The sequence below is a fragment of the Fopius arisanus genome, unplaced genomic scaffold (genome assembly GCF_000806365.1).
Source record: "Fopius arisanus strain USDA-PBARC FA_bdor unplaced genomic scaffold, ASM80636v1 scaffold00028, whole genome shotgun sequence".
Classification (NCBI taxonomy): domain Eukaryota; kingdom Metazoa; phylum Arthropoda; class Insecta; order Hymenoptera; family Braconidae; genus Fopius; species Fopius arisanus.
Window position 1 is genome coordinate 1,051,215 of NW_011887767.1, and position 17,091 is coordinate 1,068,305.

General features: G+C 40.0%; 4 protein-coding genes across 5 annotated transcripts; 1 reads left to right on the forward strand and 3 right to left on the reverse strand.

Annotated features, from left to right (window-relative positions):
• Positions 1-4: 4 nt before the first annotated feature.
• On the reverse strand, positions 5-3,191 carry LOC105265225 (carboxypeptidase N subunit 2-like). Of its 2 annotated transcripts, none has more exons than XR_892059.1 (2): positions 3,021-3,108; positions 5-782 (listed from the first exon to the last, which is right to left on the reverse strand). XR_892059.1 is itself a non-coding variant. In XM_011302624.1 (2 exons), the coding sequence occupies exons 1-2, from the start codon at positions 3,154-3,156 to the stop codon at positions 104-106; spliced, it is 717 nt and encodes a 238-aa protein (XP_011300926.1). In that variant the 5' UTR covers positions 3,157-3,191; the 3' UTR covers positions 24-103. The 2 variants fall into 2 exon arrangements, 1 of the variants encoding a protein (XP_011300926.1); XM_011302624.1 differs by lacking the exon at positions 3,021-3,108 and adding an exon at positions 3,119-3,191 and having other exon boundaries at positions 24-782.
• A 449-nt stretch (positions 3,192-3,640) lies between these two features.
• MED1 (Mediator complex subunit 1) lies at positions 3,641-10,761 on the forward strand. The gene is made up of 4 exons (XM_011302623.1): positions 3,641-3,728; positions 4,094-4,373; positions 4,450-7,073; positions 7,541-10,761. The coding sequence occupies exons 1-4, from the start codon at positions 3,698-3,700 to the stop codon at positions 9,754-9,756; spliced, it is 5,151 nt and encodes a 1,716-aa protein (XP_011300925.1). The 5' UTR covers positions 3,641-3,697; the 3' UTR covers positions 9,757-10,761.
• Positions 10,762-10,965: 204 nt separating this feature from the next.
• LOC105265223 (sterol O-acyltransferase 1-like) lies at positions 10,966-13,047 on the reverse strand. The gene is made up of 2 exons (XM_011302622.1): positions 11,588-13,047; positions 10,966-11,472 (listed from the first exon to the last, which is right to left on the reverse strand). Exons 1-2 carry the CDS (start codon positions 12,701-12,703, stop codon positions 11,014-11,016), a joined length of 1,575 nt encoding a protein of 524 aa, XP_011300924.1. The 5' UTR covers positions 12,704-13,047; the 3' UTR covers positions 10,966-11,013.
• A 283-nt stretch (positions 13,048-13,330) lies between these two features.
• On the reverse strand, positions 13,331-16,461 carry LOC105265222 (sterol O-acyltransferase 1). The gene is made up of 2 exons (XM_011302621.1): positions 15,966-16,461; positions 13,331-15,156 (listed from the first exon to the last, which is right to left on the reverse strand). The coding sequence occupies exons 1-2, from the start codon at positions 16,030-16,032 to the stop codon at positions 13,595-13,597; spliced, it is 1,629 nt and encodes a 542-aa protein (XP_011300923.1). The 5' UTR covers positions 16,033-16,461; the 3' UTR covers positions 13,331-13,594.
• Between the last annotated feature and the right edge of the window lie 630 nt (positions 16,462-17,091).

The following is a 17,091-nucleotide window of genomic DNA, read 5'->3' on the forward strand; positions in this document are numbered from 1 at the left end:
TTGAATGAATTTAAATGTGTAAAATATATGATATATATATATTATATTTATACATTAAACCGGTGTGATGGGATAGATAACAGAAGATCCAGACGGACTGATTTTATTGATAAACGTTCAAAGTTTTATTGACTACCCCAGAATAATCTGTGAGCTGAAGAAGTCCTGTCACTAAATCAATGGGATCCTTGATGAATCTATTTCCATGAAGGTACAACATCTCCAAATTCAGAAGATCACTGAATATTTTCTGTGGCAAGTTTCTTAAATGATTCGACTGCAAGAATAATGCACGGAGACGAGTTAAAGCGGAAAAAGTTTCAGGTTTTATCGTTCTGATGACATTTTCTCCCAAATCAAGAGTCTCTAGAAAACTGAGATTATCGAACATGTCAGGTCGCAGTATCTCTAGCTGATTGCCGTTCAATCTCAGGTTTTTCAGGTACCTGAACCTTGAGAATGTGTTTGGTTCGATAATTTTCAGCTGAATGTGCCCCAACTCGAGATTCTGCAGATAACTCGCGATTGAAGAGAAAGAAGTTGCAGACAGTTTCGTAATCTGCTGATAGTTTACTCTTATGGATTTGATAGACGAAATATTTGCACAGAACTCTCGAGGAAATTCGGTAAAGTGGTTGTCGAGGAAATCTATTCGTTCAAGGTACTCTTGATTTATGAATGGAGTTGGAAAGCCTCGAAACTGCACGCACTCTATGTGAAGAGACCTCACGTCTTGGACATCGCTGAAGGAGTCCGCCGTGACGGTGATGATTCCAGGTGTCCTGCAAATCCAAGAACCAGTATTGAAGAACTTCAGATCTGTTTTTTTCCTCTTAATATCTGGATAGGCTTGTATCAATACTGTCGAATTTTCAGCTCTACATTCTTTGTAAACACCCTTTCTCTCGCAGGACAGAAAATGTGCATCACTCAGAAAACACCTTGACGTTAAAATGAGAATGGAGATAAACGTAAAGACCTCCATGTCTCTGGGATCCGAAATTAACTACAAAGTTTCGATTATTCAGAGTTTATATACCACTATAGAACTGCTGATAATACACATGACATACGAAATATGGACAATTGTGCAAATATATTTTCAAAATAGCGTCGCATGCGAATGGATTTCGCTAAAATTCTTGATTTTTCCATTCAAATAATCTGTTCAAATATTCTTCTATTCCAGCATTCCATGTGTCAATAATTTTTTCAAAAACTGGTTTTATCCAGAAACCTTCGTTATTTCTTGATAGCGCAGTGAAATTGAATCTCTCAATGAATTGTTGAAATGAACAATATAAACAATATAAACGATAACAACAAGTAAAAGGCGAATAAAATAAGTATATATATGGATAATTATTTTATGTTATATATATACAATTGTCTGATAATGGGAACCAATTAAAAGAGAGGAGGGAGAGGATCGTAAGACCGAAATTTCAGCGCAATCTTCGCTTGTCAAATTTTCATGCTGTTATCAGTACTTGGGTGAATGGAAGGGGATGATCCCCACACTGGGCAAAAAAATATACACTTCCCCAAGACATTTTTGCAAAAGTATATCTCTACATAAAAATAATGGAGTAGTTTTTTAACGGGAAAACAGACGCGGGAGATTAACGTGTCAGTTTGGGTATACGTCGGTGGTTGAGTGGGAAAAATAAATAGAAATAGCGACTTGGAGATTGAACAGTCGTCGAGTGGCTTTTGCGATCTTGAAGTATTTGATCGTGCGTGAAACATCAAGGCTTTGTACATCAATGGTTTTCGCTGATCACCTAGAAAACCGAGAAACTTCCAGAGCGAAGAAACGCGGTTTATGCGAATGCATGAAGGTTTGTTCATAATTAATTGAAATGGATTTAATTATTGGAGTCCCTCAAGGGATTCCAAGAGATTTAATAGAATAGAAAATGGTGAAAATTTAGAAAAATTTGACATTTTAGTTTCATTCAATTCTATTCCATTACGTAACTACATGCCTCTCTTATTGGGATTTTTCAATTTTTATTTTCGATTATTTCGATTATTTCTCGGTTCCCCGACTCTACGACCTTCAGGGGCCAAAAGGTAAATAATCCATATTGTGTCATCCAGTGAGGAATTGAATTTCGAGTACAATGAAACCGACAATTAAATTTTTCTCGTATTCGAATTTGCTATAAATAAATTCGGTTGGTGGTTACAGTGAACCCGTTCTCCTACAGCCCCCTGCACGGGATTATACAGCGGGAGTCCACTGCAATATATTTACACAAAACATGCACAAAACTTGATTTTATATCTCCATCGAGGCATGATAATATAATAGACATCTAATTTTCCAGGGATTTGATGAAGTTTTAATTTACAACATAATTGATGCATTGCAGAAGAAAGGGAGGATAATGACAGCATCAAAAACAGCATTCACCTCATCCCCAAGGAGGTCCTAGCCCGTCACCACTCCAAGAAAACCACCAGGAAAAGCACAAGGAAAACATCAGCTTCCAAGACTCCTCTGCAGCCGCGTCTCACCAGAAGTCGAAAGCAAGCTGTGCTGCAAACAAAAAAAATGGGAAACAGAGCTCGGGAGGACACGATCAAAAGATTTCTCTGGTTCCAGAGAACTACGAATTCATTCCGGTACCCCTAGTTCCTATCCAGCAGGTTCAATATTGCTTTCACCACTGAGCTGAGATCCCGTTCCTGGAGGTGGAGTCATACTGGAAGGGCTGCCACGTGCCACATCGAAAACGCCAATATCAATTGAAAATAGAAATACAAAATCCACAAACCTTACGATTTCTTAACCATCTTAGTATTTGAAAAAATTTAATTTTATTGAAACACTGGGTATAACTATGAACTATAAGAACAATTAGATGTGTATTGTTTTTATTTTTTTCAATTTGCCATGAATCAAAATTTCCGATTTTTTCCGAACAAAACGAAATATTTATCAACGATAATTATTCAAATTCTCATTGAGTAATGCTGCACTTATACTTTATCACATAAATTTCTTCACTTACGTCGGTGCATTACATAGGCCGTAGTAATTATAATAGAGGTTTATACCAATTATGATCTAAACATTGGTTTCTCCACGTGACTAAAGAGACATACATACAGAAATGTTGTGTATTTCTTGACCCTTTTCACCTTCATGACGAAACAAATGGAGAAAGTCTCAATATGCACAAGCAGAGATAAACTCAGACTTGCTCGTTAATTGCATATAGAAGGGTAGAATAAAACTGGTTTACCAAAAGCATAGACCATGTCGCCCTCCCTGGTGTGAGATTGGTACTAAAATTCCTTGGGCTAGGCCTATGCTCTCTGATTCTGTCTATGTTGGACGGTCCGGACGAGCCGAAGTGGAACGAAAAAAATATATATACATATATCACATTGTACAGAGGTAGTACATAATATAATCCTCACAGCGTCGTATGACGGCACATATGTATCAAATTTTGTGTCTGTATGCGTACGCCAAAACTACATAACTCCAAGTTTATGTGACCGACCGTTTGACTACTTGTTTCACGATGTGCAAAGGTTAGATCTAGTGTCTCGAGTGTTCAACAAAACACCAGTGAAGCAGATGTTGCTGTCATAATGTAGTAGAACATTTTAATATCGTTATTTTGTGCGGAGGATTGACTCAACAGGGTAAAAGGCATCCCCAGTATCCAAATAAGGATACATGGATGCTACTAATGGCCAGAAGCCCCTCGGTAAGTTGACTAATTCATTTACCCTTCCTACCCCCTCGCAGAGAAATTTATTTTTCACCTCAATTCATTATTTATATCCAGAATTTTTCACTCAGATCGACGAGATTTTCACTATTTAATTACCTATCGTTCGACTGCAATTTCCACTCCATCTCGCAGTGCGATGAAAATTTTGGGGGTTATCATAATTTCTCATTACTCATTTCACCTCGCTCCACTCTAATTAATTTTTAATTACCACTTTTTCTGTGGAGTTTATTGATTTTAGTTGACGAGTGGAAAAAGTTTGCATGAGGAGTTTTTAATTAAGCTGTCTGTGGATAATTATTATAATTTTATCATAAAGATTTGATAATATTATTCAGGTGGGCATCCACCCACTGGAGTAGGCACTGGTGTGGATAAAAATAAAGAGTGGCAAATGGAGCTCCTCATGGAGAAGCTGAGGTCGAAGTCATCAGCTCTGAAAAGTCTCGTGGAAACTGCCAAGAATCTGCGAATGGCAATGCTCGACAAGAGATTTGCCATCGACAGTATTGAAAAGGGTCAACTGCAAAAATGTCTGGATACACTCCAACATTCCATCAAAGTGACCTCCCTCCAGTCGATGGTGGAGAGATTGGAGAGTCTCACGAGACAATTGGGGTAAAATTATTACGACGAGTTGAATTCATTTTTACAAGTATAATTTGCATGATATTAATGATTTCTTTGGCTTCAGGTTGAAGTTCGCGATGGTGCCCAATGGAACTGAAACCGGATTATTTATCTCTTCTGATATGTTTTTTCTTGAAGTTCTTCTGGAACCGTCTGGAATAGTTAAGGATGTAAAGATTCAGCATGAAGGGAAGAACGAACAGCAGAGCTGCGAGGAACTCGTTTCGTGCCTGTCAAGGGGTGATTTTGTGGACTTCACTGCTCAACTCGAGGGACTTGCGTCTATCTATCAGCTCAACGCTGACAAGAAAGTCAAGTGCAAGGCCTTCAGTGCTTTACAATCGCTCGAAGCGGATCTCGGAGTTTTAGCCCAACTGCAGACTTTCATGAAAGAGCCTTTCAATCTCGTTCACAAGAGCCCAGTTGGTATCCTAGAGAGGCGAAAAGGAGGTCACGCCATGAAGCTGACGTACTTCGTCTCCCCCTACGACTTAATCGATTTGGAGAGCCGCAAGTGTGATCAGTTATCCCCCGAAGTAGTGATAACCCGTAAGATCGGTCACTCGGTAACAGTCTGCCTGGAGGGTTCAGCAGCCCACAAGCTGCCAACAACAAGTATTCTTACAGTGAATCGTTCAGCCACCGGTAAAAGCACCCCCTCGTACGCCCCCTTAACAGGCTCTAACTCCTCCATGTTACCGGCGTGTTTCGTTTTGAAGCTCGCTCGAAAAATGCCAATGTGCGTTGAGCTGGTGAATCAGATTCAAAAAGTCACTGAGTTAGAGTGCGCCGATCTGTCACCCCCTCAGCCCCTACTGAGCCTCTTGGTCCAGCACTCGAGTGGTGGACAGTTGGATTGCAGGAACAATCGTGGATTATACGTTACTCTCCCTGATCAGCAGCACTGCTACTTCATGACTGAGAACAAGAGCATGGAGGGTGTTCTGGTGGGTAGTATTCCCTTTACCCATCCAGCCCACGTGCCCAGAATCCTCGGTTATCTTCGTCAACAGGCCCTCTTCAACACTCTCTTAACTAGCTGTGTTAGACCAATGGCTCGACAGGAGCTTGAACACACGACGATGCTTGAAGTAAGTGCCCTGTCCTGGCAGCACGTGTCCATCAGCCTCGAGCATCCATTCGAGGAAACAATGGCAACAGCTGTATTAGATCTCTCTGATATATCAGCAGTCAAGTGTAAACTTTATGGTGTCAGTGTTGCTGACGACGAGGAGACTTTCGACGTTATAAGCAAAGTATTGCAAAGGTGCCTTAATATACCAGTGACAATGAGAGCACTCATTAAAACCTGGGAGAGTCGTGACTCAATGCCCATTAATAATATCAGCGGCAGCGGTACTGGTGGTACGACAAATGGTAGTAACTATAATGTTAATTTGCAGGGACCACAGAATGGTCACGATGGTAATACACCAATGGATTTTACCAATGGTGATACCAATATCAAAGTTGAGCCCGGATTGAATGGCAATGGTAATGGTATGAGACAGCAAATAAATCAACAGCAGCAGTCTTTTTTAGATGCCGGAACGGAGAATAGTATCGGGTTTCCGTCGTTTTCCGGCCAATCCGATACACAAAATACTATGTTAAATCCATTGCAATTGGGTGCGCTGCTACAGGGCAAGAGTTCACCAGTTGGGGGAATTTCGTCGTCTACACCGACGTCTGAGAGGTCGAAGAAGAATAGAAAGAGGAAGACTGCTGATGGGATTTGGAGGAGTCCAAAGAGCAAGAGTGATGACTCTGGGGAAATTTTGCTTGAGAGCTCGAGCTCGGATTCGACACCCCTGGGTACACCAACCTCTAGGGACAATGCCAATGGTACAAGGACACCAACACCTACCTCAGCAGCTGTGAGTTTAGTCACTGGATTAGATCTGTCTAATCTCGCCAGTGATGCCAGTGATGTTGGGGACACCAGAAGCTCCACTGATTATGATGTCGATAATGAGACTGAGGTGATGGAGGTGCATGATCTGCCTGACGATTACAATGAGATTATGAAGAAGGAGAGGAAGTCGAGGAAGAATCGAGAGGACAAGAAGAGCCCCAATGTCTTCGATGAGAAGAGCAATGTGGTGCCCTCGTCACTCAGCATAACACAGATAACGAATAGTGGAGTCACTATCACACCCACAAGTTATAATTCTGTGATCCCAGGGATTAGTTTAGAGAGGAGACCTGGAATTGAATTAATTCCAATTACACCAACATCTTTATCAAGCTCAGTTACCATCACACCGATCACTCCAGCGACGATAAAGCCGGTTAATCCTGAAGACAGAAGAGACAGGAAAAAGACGAGTGATGATAAGGGGAGGATTGAGAAGAGGAGAAAGCGGAAGAAGGAGGACAGCCCCATGGGACCACCTGAGAAACTTCCTCTGAAGACGCAGGATCCACTTTCTAAGCCGGTTTCTGTCAGTATTAAACCAGAGCCTCAGCAGAGTATCTCAAGGCCCTCGTCACCTGCTACTATCAAGAGGTTTAATCCTTCGCCGACTCATACTAGTCCTCTCGCTTTGGTGGGAAAATCCTCACCGACTGTTAAGTCATCATCCAGTGGGAATAGTAGCTCTTCCTCAAGTTCCTCGACACCCAGTAAATCCATGCCCAGCCCGAAGCACTCGCCAGTTTACAGCAGCCCGAAACACTCGTCTTCAGGTGAGGCAAGGGAGTATTTATGATACCAGAGGGAATTTTTTACTTTTCCATATAGAGGGGTAAAACTTTTAAACGTTTATACTCGACAAGGGGAATAGCGTTTTCGACGAAACAGTCTATCATCTATTCATAAGACTCTGTGTTATTTTCTACTTCTAAGTTGATTATTGTTAATAATAATAAATAGACGATTGAGCGAAAATTTAACCGGAATATTTTTTATGATATTGACTGTCACTGATAATTTATTTCAGATTCGAATCTTCAAAATTATATTTCTTTCAAATAATATTTATTTTTTTTTTATTTCGGAGACCTAATTTTTTAAATGCATTCGATCTGTAGAAAAATTACAATTTTAATACGACTTTGCTAAAGTAATTCTTAAGGTGGAGATGAATTATCTACGAATGATTTATAAAGAAAAAAAAGGGTCGTAATCATTTGATAATTATGAACCCCCACAGGTCTATCCGCCAACGTAAGCCCGAAGCATGGCACATCGTCCCCAAAACACGGTAATTCTGCGAGTTCCGGCAAGCCCAGTATGTCAGCCTTGAAATCAGCTGCCAACAACTCGCCCTCACCCTCTGGTAAGAGCAGTGAGCAGAGTTCATCGAAGCCAAAATCCTCAAGCAAAGATCCCTCCAGAGAAAAAGAGAGAAAGACCACATCCTCATCCACACTGTCCTTCAGTGGTTCTGGTCATCAAAGCCCAAAAACCAAATCCTCCAGCAACAAAACAAAGTCGATGGATCTCCTCCCGAGTTCGGATGGCCCATCGTCCCTTCCCAGCAGTGGCAGCAGTACCCCACCCTCTGGGGGTTCAGACCTCAGTAAATCAGCAACTGCCCAACAGCAGCAAGCGAGAAATCGGAAGGGATCCCTCAGTGCTGTTATTGACAAACTGAAAAATGCTCAACACGTGACTGACGAGGGTAATGGCAGTGGAAAATCCAGCGAGTCAGGTTCTAAAGAGCGACCTCCAACATCCACCAAGAGCAATGAGGGAAAAAGTGCAGGGAAGAACAGTCCCTCCATCGACAGCAAAAATCCTGGTGAGTATATGGTGAAACATAGCTCTGATGGAATGAAGATAACCATTAACAAAACTAGAGCTAAAGACTCAAAGACTGGTAACATGAAGATGTCCTCTGGTGGAGTGAGAGAGCCAGTGTCTTCAGGTTCGTCTTCATCTGGAAATGGCTCGCCAAAAACTCACACTGGATTGAAACCAGGTGTTAACTCTGGTCCTGCCTCGAAGAAACCGCAGTCCCAGTCTTCCCTGAAGATCCAGCAGGGAATGAATGCCTCAAGCATGTCAAATAAAATAGGCTTACCAGGCCAGAAGATTTCCAGCATGAAATCGACATCAGGCTCTTCCTCGAGTGGCGGTGGAATTCTGAATAAGAGTGTAACAAAGTCCTCGGGATCGCCGAAAATGTCAAGCTCAGGGGCAACAGATCTCAGCAGAAGTAGAGATAAATCTCGTATGCCAAAGTCCGGGGAAAAGTCTGGTGGGCTATTTGGCTCCAAGTCGATGGACAGAAAAGCCAGTCCCTCAGCCCTCCGTGAGGAGAGCGAGCCCGAAAGGGCTTTCAAACTTCTTGCTGCGCACGCATCGATGTCCAGTGTACCTCCTCAGATGCTCGTGGAGGGTCTGATCAAGCAATTGGATACGAATTTTCAAATTCCAAAATTGTCAGCACGTAATACAGACTCCAGTGATAAAAAATCAACAAGTGATAAATTGCCAACACCTGACCACAGTAGTAATAAACTTCTGGAGAGTCTGCCTACCAGTAAGATTGACTCTAAGGTTCCAAATACGAATATATCGGGTTCTAAGACATTGGATTTATTAGAGAGACGTGAAGTGGCACAGAGTAAACCTGACAATTCATCGACTGCCATGCCACTGATGAATCTCAATGCTCTCGATGCCACTATTCTCAAATCATCGAATGTACCTGTTACCCACGACTCTGATGTGCCTACAAATTTGTCGATGCAGTCGGATGTGGAAGCAAGAGACGTCTGCAAGGATCTGACGATCAGTCGAAATTCAACTCCTCAATTCTTAAAAAGTGTTCCAACGACCAGTGCAAGTGACGAGAATATCCTGGGGCATGGTGACACCCTGACAGAGGCTCTCGTTTCATCGAAAGCATCGAATTTCTCCACATCAGGCTCTTCAGTAACATCAGTCACCTCTGAGAGTCTCAATTTATCCACTAAACCAGCGGACGCTGCCTTGAGTAAATATAAATCAGAGGACCGTAAAGCCATCGATAAATCAGCATCAGTCCTGCCACTGTCATCAAGTACTTCATCGTCCATTGATGCTCCTGTTAAATCAACTACGCCAGTACCAAGTGCTGAGACCAATGACATGCTACTGGATTTTTCAACCCCCAAGGACGTACCCAAGGTCGCTTTGTCCAGTATCCCTGAGAGAGCTATGAGTCTTCAAGCTCCTGCTCGAAGAAATACACCACCACCACCTCCACCTCCACCTCCACCACCACCGGCTTTCCCATCAAGTCCATCAGTCTCTGTGCATATTCTGAAGAGTCCCGTTCCCTCACCCAGAGTCATTCCTCCGTCTCCGCATTCTGCAGCCTCACCCTGCATCACTGATGATGAACTTATGGATGAAGCACTGGTGGGATTAGGTAAATGAAGATTACTGAATGCACTGCGTTTTTCGCAGGCAATCGTGTGTCATTATCTCGGAAAAAGGAATTTTTTCTTCGAAGAGATATACTAGGGCTGTTTCGAGAAATAGATGGGATACTTTTCAGTGCCAATAACTACGATTTTGAGAGGAAATTGAATTTTATTAATTACAAAAAAATACATCGATAGTTTTGTCACACTCTGAATTGTCAACTAGGAAATTCATAAGGATGAATTGAATTTTTTAATGAATGGTTCCACTTTCCTTTCATCGCACTCTGATATCTTTGTAGTTTTTTATTCTGTCCATAAAAACCATGACACGATTATCATTTGAAAAGTATCTCTCTCATAAAATGATTGATGTCCTCAAATTATTGATTTAACGGCTCCATGTTCTGAGAGCGATCAAGTGTAAATTATTATTTGAATACTTTAATGATTATTATATTTCCGACACTGACCAGCCCATGTTTGATTAGAAAGCTCCAATAAATTAATCAACGACAATAGATTGTAGATATTAAATGGTTCAAGTGGTCGTGTGCTTCCTTCCGACAATAATACAAAGATTTTCTCTCCCCACCCATGGGTATGGTCATTACCAATAATTATTTTATTTTTAATTGTTTATAGAAGATTCAGTAGAAGCCATGGAGTCGGCAATTAGTCGAGTCCTGTTATTTTAATGACAAACTCGTGTTTATAAGGACTGAAGAGGTCGTTGGAATAAATTATTTAGATAGGAATGGAAAAATTGTAGAATAATTGAATCGAAAGGGATGAGATTGAGAGCTTGAAATGCCGGAAATGTGGTTCACTATGAGAGTTCAAAGATTTTCAAATGAATTATGTGCTGCCCAGTCGACAAAATTTCCAAATGAAATGACGATGAGGACGAGAGATTTCATCAATCTGTAAAAAATATAGTGTCTACATACGCAGATACGATAGTATATGTAATAAAGTATAATAAAAGGGTAAAATAATTTGTATAAAAAACAATCAACTACAAGAATATTGAAAATTAAGACACGAAGGATGTACGAGTATGTATACATGTATATATGTGTGCATGTAGTATGTGCATGCATGTACATATGCATAATCACAATGTATTATCTTTATCTCCCGAAGACTCACGATTATTGATCTGAGGCTCGCGAATAAATACATTTCCTTGTTTCAAAAATACAAATAACTTTATTTATTTATCCCGAAATATACACATATTTTTATTTTAATTATCAATTTTTTATAATTACTCAACAAACGATGAATTGGAAGCTGTGGTAGTATTGCACAAAAAACTTCTCGGCATAATAGCGTCCAAAAATTCATCTCCATATCCTCGGCAATTCAATCGAGCAAAATATTCCATTGAGTAAAAAGTAAGGAGTAACCCATTACCAAATGAGAGCAGCAGCCAGAGAAAGAGATTTCCAAAATTTGTAGATGTTTTTCTAGTTATATAGACGAGGGGATATCCGACGCCTCCAAATAACAGAAAGAGCATTGGGTGGAATAATCTAAAAGAGACGCTGAGGATGTACTCGTGGAATACTGCGGAAATTACGAACACCGCGCAAGTGGCAACATGTTTATTCCCAGGAACAATAATTTCGTAGAAATCTTTGTAGAGATAAGTGTAAAGCCAATCATGAACGACGATATTCCAGTTCCTGTAGAAAGCATCAAAGGATGTGGCAGTCCACCAGTCCTGCTCGAGAGCGCAATAAAATTAGTTAAGATTTATTTTCTCAAATTTATATTAAAACTAATGAATTAATATCGTAATATAGTATTTATCATTTCATTGGAATAAAAAAACTCACCCTATAAAAGAGTCTATCGCCGAACCTGAGGAGTTCTGCCCAAGCATTAAACCAGGCATGAAGAAGACAATAAAATCCGCACATGTACATTCCCATTCCCGGGAGCATGGAGCTAAATAGTTTGGGTACAAAATTATGCACCGTAATTGGTTCCCTCCCGTAATTACCATAGGTTGGAGAAATAAATCGTTCGTACAAAAATGCAATAAAAAACATGACAGAGATGACTTCCATGAACTGAGAAATCACGAAGTTCCACCTGATAATCTTTGTTCTTGGGTAATTATCTCGATAAACGAGTGTCGGTGCAAACATGAAATACAGGAACTGGGAGAATCCCGGGTAATTAATTTCCCTTCCCTCTGTGTGAGGTTTATGATAGATCACCCTGGAACTCGTGGTTCTCACAAAGGCATGTGTCTTCATCATCAATCGAACCTGTTCCATCGTAATAATAAGAGCAGAAGGAGGTGGAAATCTCGCTGACGACACAGCTTTAGCTGGAAAATATAGAAAGGCAAACTGATAAGCAATTATTATCAATAACCATAGGTTGTCCCATATTCTCATTGAATTTGGTTTATAATCTAGTCGTTTATGTGCCCAGAAGCTGTGAACTGGATAAACAGCGAATGAAGACAGTGCCATCAGAAGCCAGATCTTGATGACCTGCGGGAAGTCATCGAAACCACTGAATATCGTAGCGAATCCAAATTTCACAGTGCCAGTCTCAATGAGATCGTGGGAAATCGTATGCAAGAATAACAGAAATAGTGTTGCTGCCCAAATATTATAGACCGCTCTTAAATGTTTGGCTTCATCAAAAAGATCCGTCAGCAGTGAATTTCTCGTTTGGAAGTGCTTTTCTGGTAGCTTTCCATGCTCATGCATTATCTTTTTGTCCGAACGCAAGGCATTTGCCGATTTATCTTCAGCAATTGGTGTTTTTGCTATTTTTTCGATTCCCTCTACCGCTTCTGTCACCGCTGTGTTGAGTCGATCGCTGATTTCATCGAGAGCATCTCGCAATTTCTGCATGCGCTCTTCAACATCTTCTGGCATCTTCTTCAACGTCTGTTTGATCGACAAGTCATTTTCATTCTCACTGTCTTTCATTTTAATTAGAAATCTCTTCTTTTCTTAAATCACACACTATTTTGACTCTCGTTTCTATTCGTCAGTTGCACTCGTCACGATCGATTGATTAAGTGCTTCCGATATCTCAATTGAACTCGAACTGATGCTTTTCTTCCATTCTTTTTTAATATGTGGATTAATCGGTGGTGTTGAGATTTAATCACTATCACTTGGAATATTTTCAATCCCATTGGTTTATCAGTCACCGAGATATGAAGTGTTATTTGCACATCGGATTGGGTGCGATTGAACTAAGATTGAACCATGAGATGTCTAACCGGGAACGTACAGAGCAATTGGCACGTTATCAGCATCATTACTCGAAGTGACTGATTACCCTAGGTTCCACTGAGCCAATCTTACTCTCTGCATCTCCCCTAAACGCTTGTTTCGTTGATATGACTCTCTCAATAAGCTCTCGTCGAATGGAAAATTTTTCACCCCCTCTCGGCGTTCTCATTTTGCTCCGGGGCGTCCGCTAATTGTGTAATATCATAATCATTCACGCGAAAAATGCCCCCTTTATTCAGAAAAGTTGAAAATTAATAATAAAAAATTGATAATAAAAAAAAAGGAATAGAAATGGAATAAATTCTCTTCTTTTAAAAACGTAGACACCCCCTCAATTTATTTAACAATTTCTGGAAATTACAATGACAATATCTTGAGCCCATCAAACGTCTGATTTTAGGTTTCGAGATTATATAGACTGAAGTGGAACAACATAGATACTCAGACAATTATCGATCGGGAATCATCCGAAATTCAATTTGTTGACACTTATTGTAGAAATAAAAAATTAAGCTTCATTATTTAAAGCTGCTAACGAAATAGCCGCACCTTTACTTATTATAAACAATTAATTCGTTTTTAGAAACTTTTCATAATTGTACTGTTGCAGAGCCAACTCCGGGGTAGAATTAAATTGAGCATCTCATCCCCGAACCCGGGGCAATTGATCCTGGCGAAATACTCCATGGCATAAACACTGAGTAATATTCCATTACCAGACAGCAATGAGAACCAAAGGAAGACGTTGCCAAAGGTGTGAGACCTTTTCTGCGTGAGCCACACAAGGGGAAATCCACTTGTGCTGAATATTATAAACATCATTGGATAAAAAAGACGGAATCCAATGCTGAGGATGTACTCGTGGAATAATGCAGATACGAAGAACACTGAGAACATTGCGAGGCCTTTCTTCCTGGGAAACACTATTTCGTAAAAATCTTTGTAGATGTATGTGTACAGCCAATCGTGAATTACTACATTCCAATTGCGATAGTAACTATCGTATGACGTTGAGTTCCACCAGTCCTTATAGAACATTCTGTCTCCAAATCTGAGGAGTTCGGCCCAAGCATTCATCCATGCGTGTAGAAGACAGTAGAATCCACTCAGAAACATTCCCAGCCCTGGGAGAAATGAACTGAATATTTTCGGTAACACATTACCAAATGTGACCGGTTCGATTCCAAAGTTTTTGTACGTTGGGAAGATGAATCTTTCGCATAAAAATGCTACGAAGAATATGACAAATCCGACCTCCAGGAAGTGCCATAGGACGAAGCTCCAGTTGATTGTTCTCGTTCTCGGATAATTATCACGATAAATGAGTGTTGGTGCAAACATGAAGTACAGGAATTTCGAAAATCCGGGAAAATCCAATTCCCTACCCTCGGTATGTGGCTTGTACGAAGTAACTCTCGGGACCGTGCTCCTCACGAAGGCATGAATTTTCATGATCATCCTAACTTGCTCCATGATGACAATCAGAGAAGAGGGAGGTGGAAGTTCAGCAAGCAGTACGGCTCTTGCAGGTAGAAACAAAAAGGCCAACTGGTATGCGAAGAAAATCAGGAGCCACGTGTAATCCCAAAGTTTTACACCTAGTGAATTCGAGATGTAATTTACTCGTCGATGCGCCCAGAAGCTGTGAAATGCATAAACCGAGAACGAGGAGATGATCATCAGACTCCAAAACCTGATGACATCGGGAAATTTGGCTAGCCCAGCGGCTATCGTAACAAATCCCACATTCACTCTTCCCTTTTCGATGAGATCGTTTGAAATTGTGTGCAGGAGAAGCGTGAGCAGAATCATCAGCCAAACATTGTAGATTGGCCTCAGGTGTTTCACGTCATTTAATACATCTGTTAAAACTGAGTTACGAATTTGGAAGTCCTTCTCTGGGAGTTTTCCACTGGCTCCCATTTTCTTTTTGTCATTGTACCCCTTTTCCGGCTCATTTCGCGCAATTCCAGTGTGAGCGATATATTCTATTTCTTCAACGACTTCTGTAACCATGTCAGTCAATCGATCGCCGACTTGATCTAGCACATCCTGCTGTAGCCTCTGCATGCGTTCTCTGACATTTTCAATAGACATTCCGCCAACCATTTGTTCGTTCAGGGATCGAGGATTCTCACTACCTAGAATAATTTTCAAATAAGTACAGAAATCGTCGTCGGCCTTAAACCGCAGTTCAAGTATCTGTCAAGCTGATCGTTATAAATATCAGTAAATAATAACAAATCAATAGCAAAGTTCCATATGCCCAGTTTTCTACTTTCGTTAAATACCGATGATTCGGAAAAATTGCACATTCTCCAAAAAAATATCACATGATTTTCGATTTTTTTTTTGGGGGGGAAATTACATCAGATTTGAAAAAATTCTTCAATGTGCGGTACTTAACTTTCCTACTGAAATACACAGTTATATTAACAAAGTGTAATCAAATAGTCGTTTTCCACTCGATAAGCTCGTTTACCACACTATCTCACAAATCCCTGACAAACAGACTGAAAAGATACCTCATGAGGTAAACAGAACATCTCAATGCCAATAAATTTGTAACGCGAAACTATCGGAATGGAATTCCAAGGGAAAGCAACAATCGGGTTCAACAGCTATTAAACTCCTGATCGCATCAATGAATTCAGCATTTCACCGATAAATCTTGCAAGATATATTCTTGAAATTTATATTGTTTCTCTTATTAAAGAAAGATTAATGCTATCGCGGTTGAATGATGATAATATGGATATTGCCACGCAGTAGTCTGCGTTGAGTAAAATAATTGGGAAATGAAAAAAATAAGCTTTGGATAATTTTATCTTTAAAAAATTTAGGGATTTTTTTGTAGCTTTCAATTAGCAATACACAAGAAATTGAGGAAAATAAATTGGTATCTGTCATAAATGTGGAGTTTTCAAGAATAATTAGACTGACTCATCACCATTCATTTTTCTCCGAGGAATGTCCCCGCTTCTTCTCTGGATTCCACTGTCACTATTCATATTCATTTTCTGTTAAGTGCACACGTACTCACTCAGCCATTATCACTTAATCAGGGCCAGTGTTTGTGTTCACTCACTCAGAAGAACCGATTGACGCAGTTACATCCGTTTCACTCGTTCATAAACTCCAAGTATTTTCTCCCTCCTTCGGTATTTTATTCTTATTCGTTAAATATCGAGGGTAATTTATCGCAACTGAAATAAATGGAAATAAATCAACCGAACGCCGAGCCACTTATCAATCCTATCAGTTATCGTCGCCAATAAACTGATTGACCACTCAAAAATCGAAAAGGTGGACTTGAACCTTTTCCAGCGGATTTTTTAGATCTATATTGAGCGCAAGTTTTTTTTATTACAATTTATCACAAGAAATTGATGGATTGATAGGTATAAATAGCGAGGAGGTGCGGAATTCAGGCGCTATCTGCTTCATTGCTGAGATCTGACTGATTCATTCATTTTGCGCGTCCATAGACCTCACACTCGAGATTAGTAACGCTCCAATCTTATTAGGAATTCTATCTCTCCCAGTTTGTAATGTCAAATCGCTCTTGAGGGACTTCTGTGAGGAGTAAGCAATATTTCCCTGAAATTCCTATTAATTTTTCCTTCTGCCGTTTTCAGTTTCACAAAATACCTCCTCGATTCTCATGTTCTCCTGATACTTTTGCGAAAATTTTGAATTTTTCAATCCCCCAAAATACCTCCTTCAGTCTCATGTTCTCCTGATACTTTTTCGTAAATTTTGAATTTTTAAATTTGAGGAAATACCTCCTTCATTCTCATGTTTTCCTGATACTTTTTCGAAAATTTTGGATTTTTAAATTTCAGGAAATACCTCTTTTATTCTCATGTTCTCCTGATACTTTTGCGAAAATTTTGAATTTTTATATTTCAGGAAATACCTCCTTTATTCTCATGTTCTCCTGATACTTTTTCGAAAATTTTGGATTTTTAAATTTCAGGAAATACCTCTTTTATTCTCATGTTCTCCTGATACTTTTGCGAAAATTTTGAATTTTTATATTTCAGGAAATACCTCTTTTATTCTCATGTTCTCCT

Bases quoted from the DNA above. Each gene is read 5' to 3' on its own strand.
- LOC105265225 (XM_011302624.1), bottom strand. From the start codon at position 3,156: ATGAAGGTGAAAAGGGTCAAGAAATACACAACATTTCT. The intron at 783-3,118 runs GTATGTATGTCT...TTGGATTTGCAG, and splicing joins AAGAAATACACAACATTTCT to GACACCTGGAATCATCACCG.
- MED1 (XM_011302623.1), top strand. From the start codon at position 3,698: ATGGATGCTACTAATGGCCAGAAGCCCCTCG. The intron at 3,729-4,093 runs GTAAGTTGACTA...AATATTATTCAG, and splicing joins TAATGGCCAGAAGCCCCTCG to GTGGGCATCCACCCACTGGA. The intron at 4,374-4,449 runs GTAAAATTATTA...CTTTGGCTTCAG, and splicing joins AGTCTCACGAGACAATTGGG to GTTGAAGTTCGCGATGGTGC.
- LOC105265223 (XM_011302622.1), bottom strand. From the start codon at position 12,703: ATGAAAGACAGTGAGAATGAAAATGACTTGTCGATCAAACAGACGTTG. The intron at 11,473-11,587 runs GTGAGTTTTTTT...GCTCTCGAGCAG, and splicing joins GCGATAGACTCTTTTATAGG to GACTGGTGGACTGCCACATC.
- LOC105265222 (XM_011302621.1), bottom strand. From the start codon at position 16,032: ATGAATATGAATAGTGACAGTGGAATCCAGAGAAGAAGCGGGGACATT. The intron at 15,157-15,965 runs GTGATGAGTCAG...AAATTATTCTAG, and splicing joins TCCTCGGAGAAAAATGAATG to GTAGTGAGAATCCTCGATCC.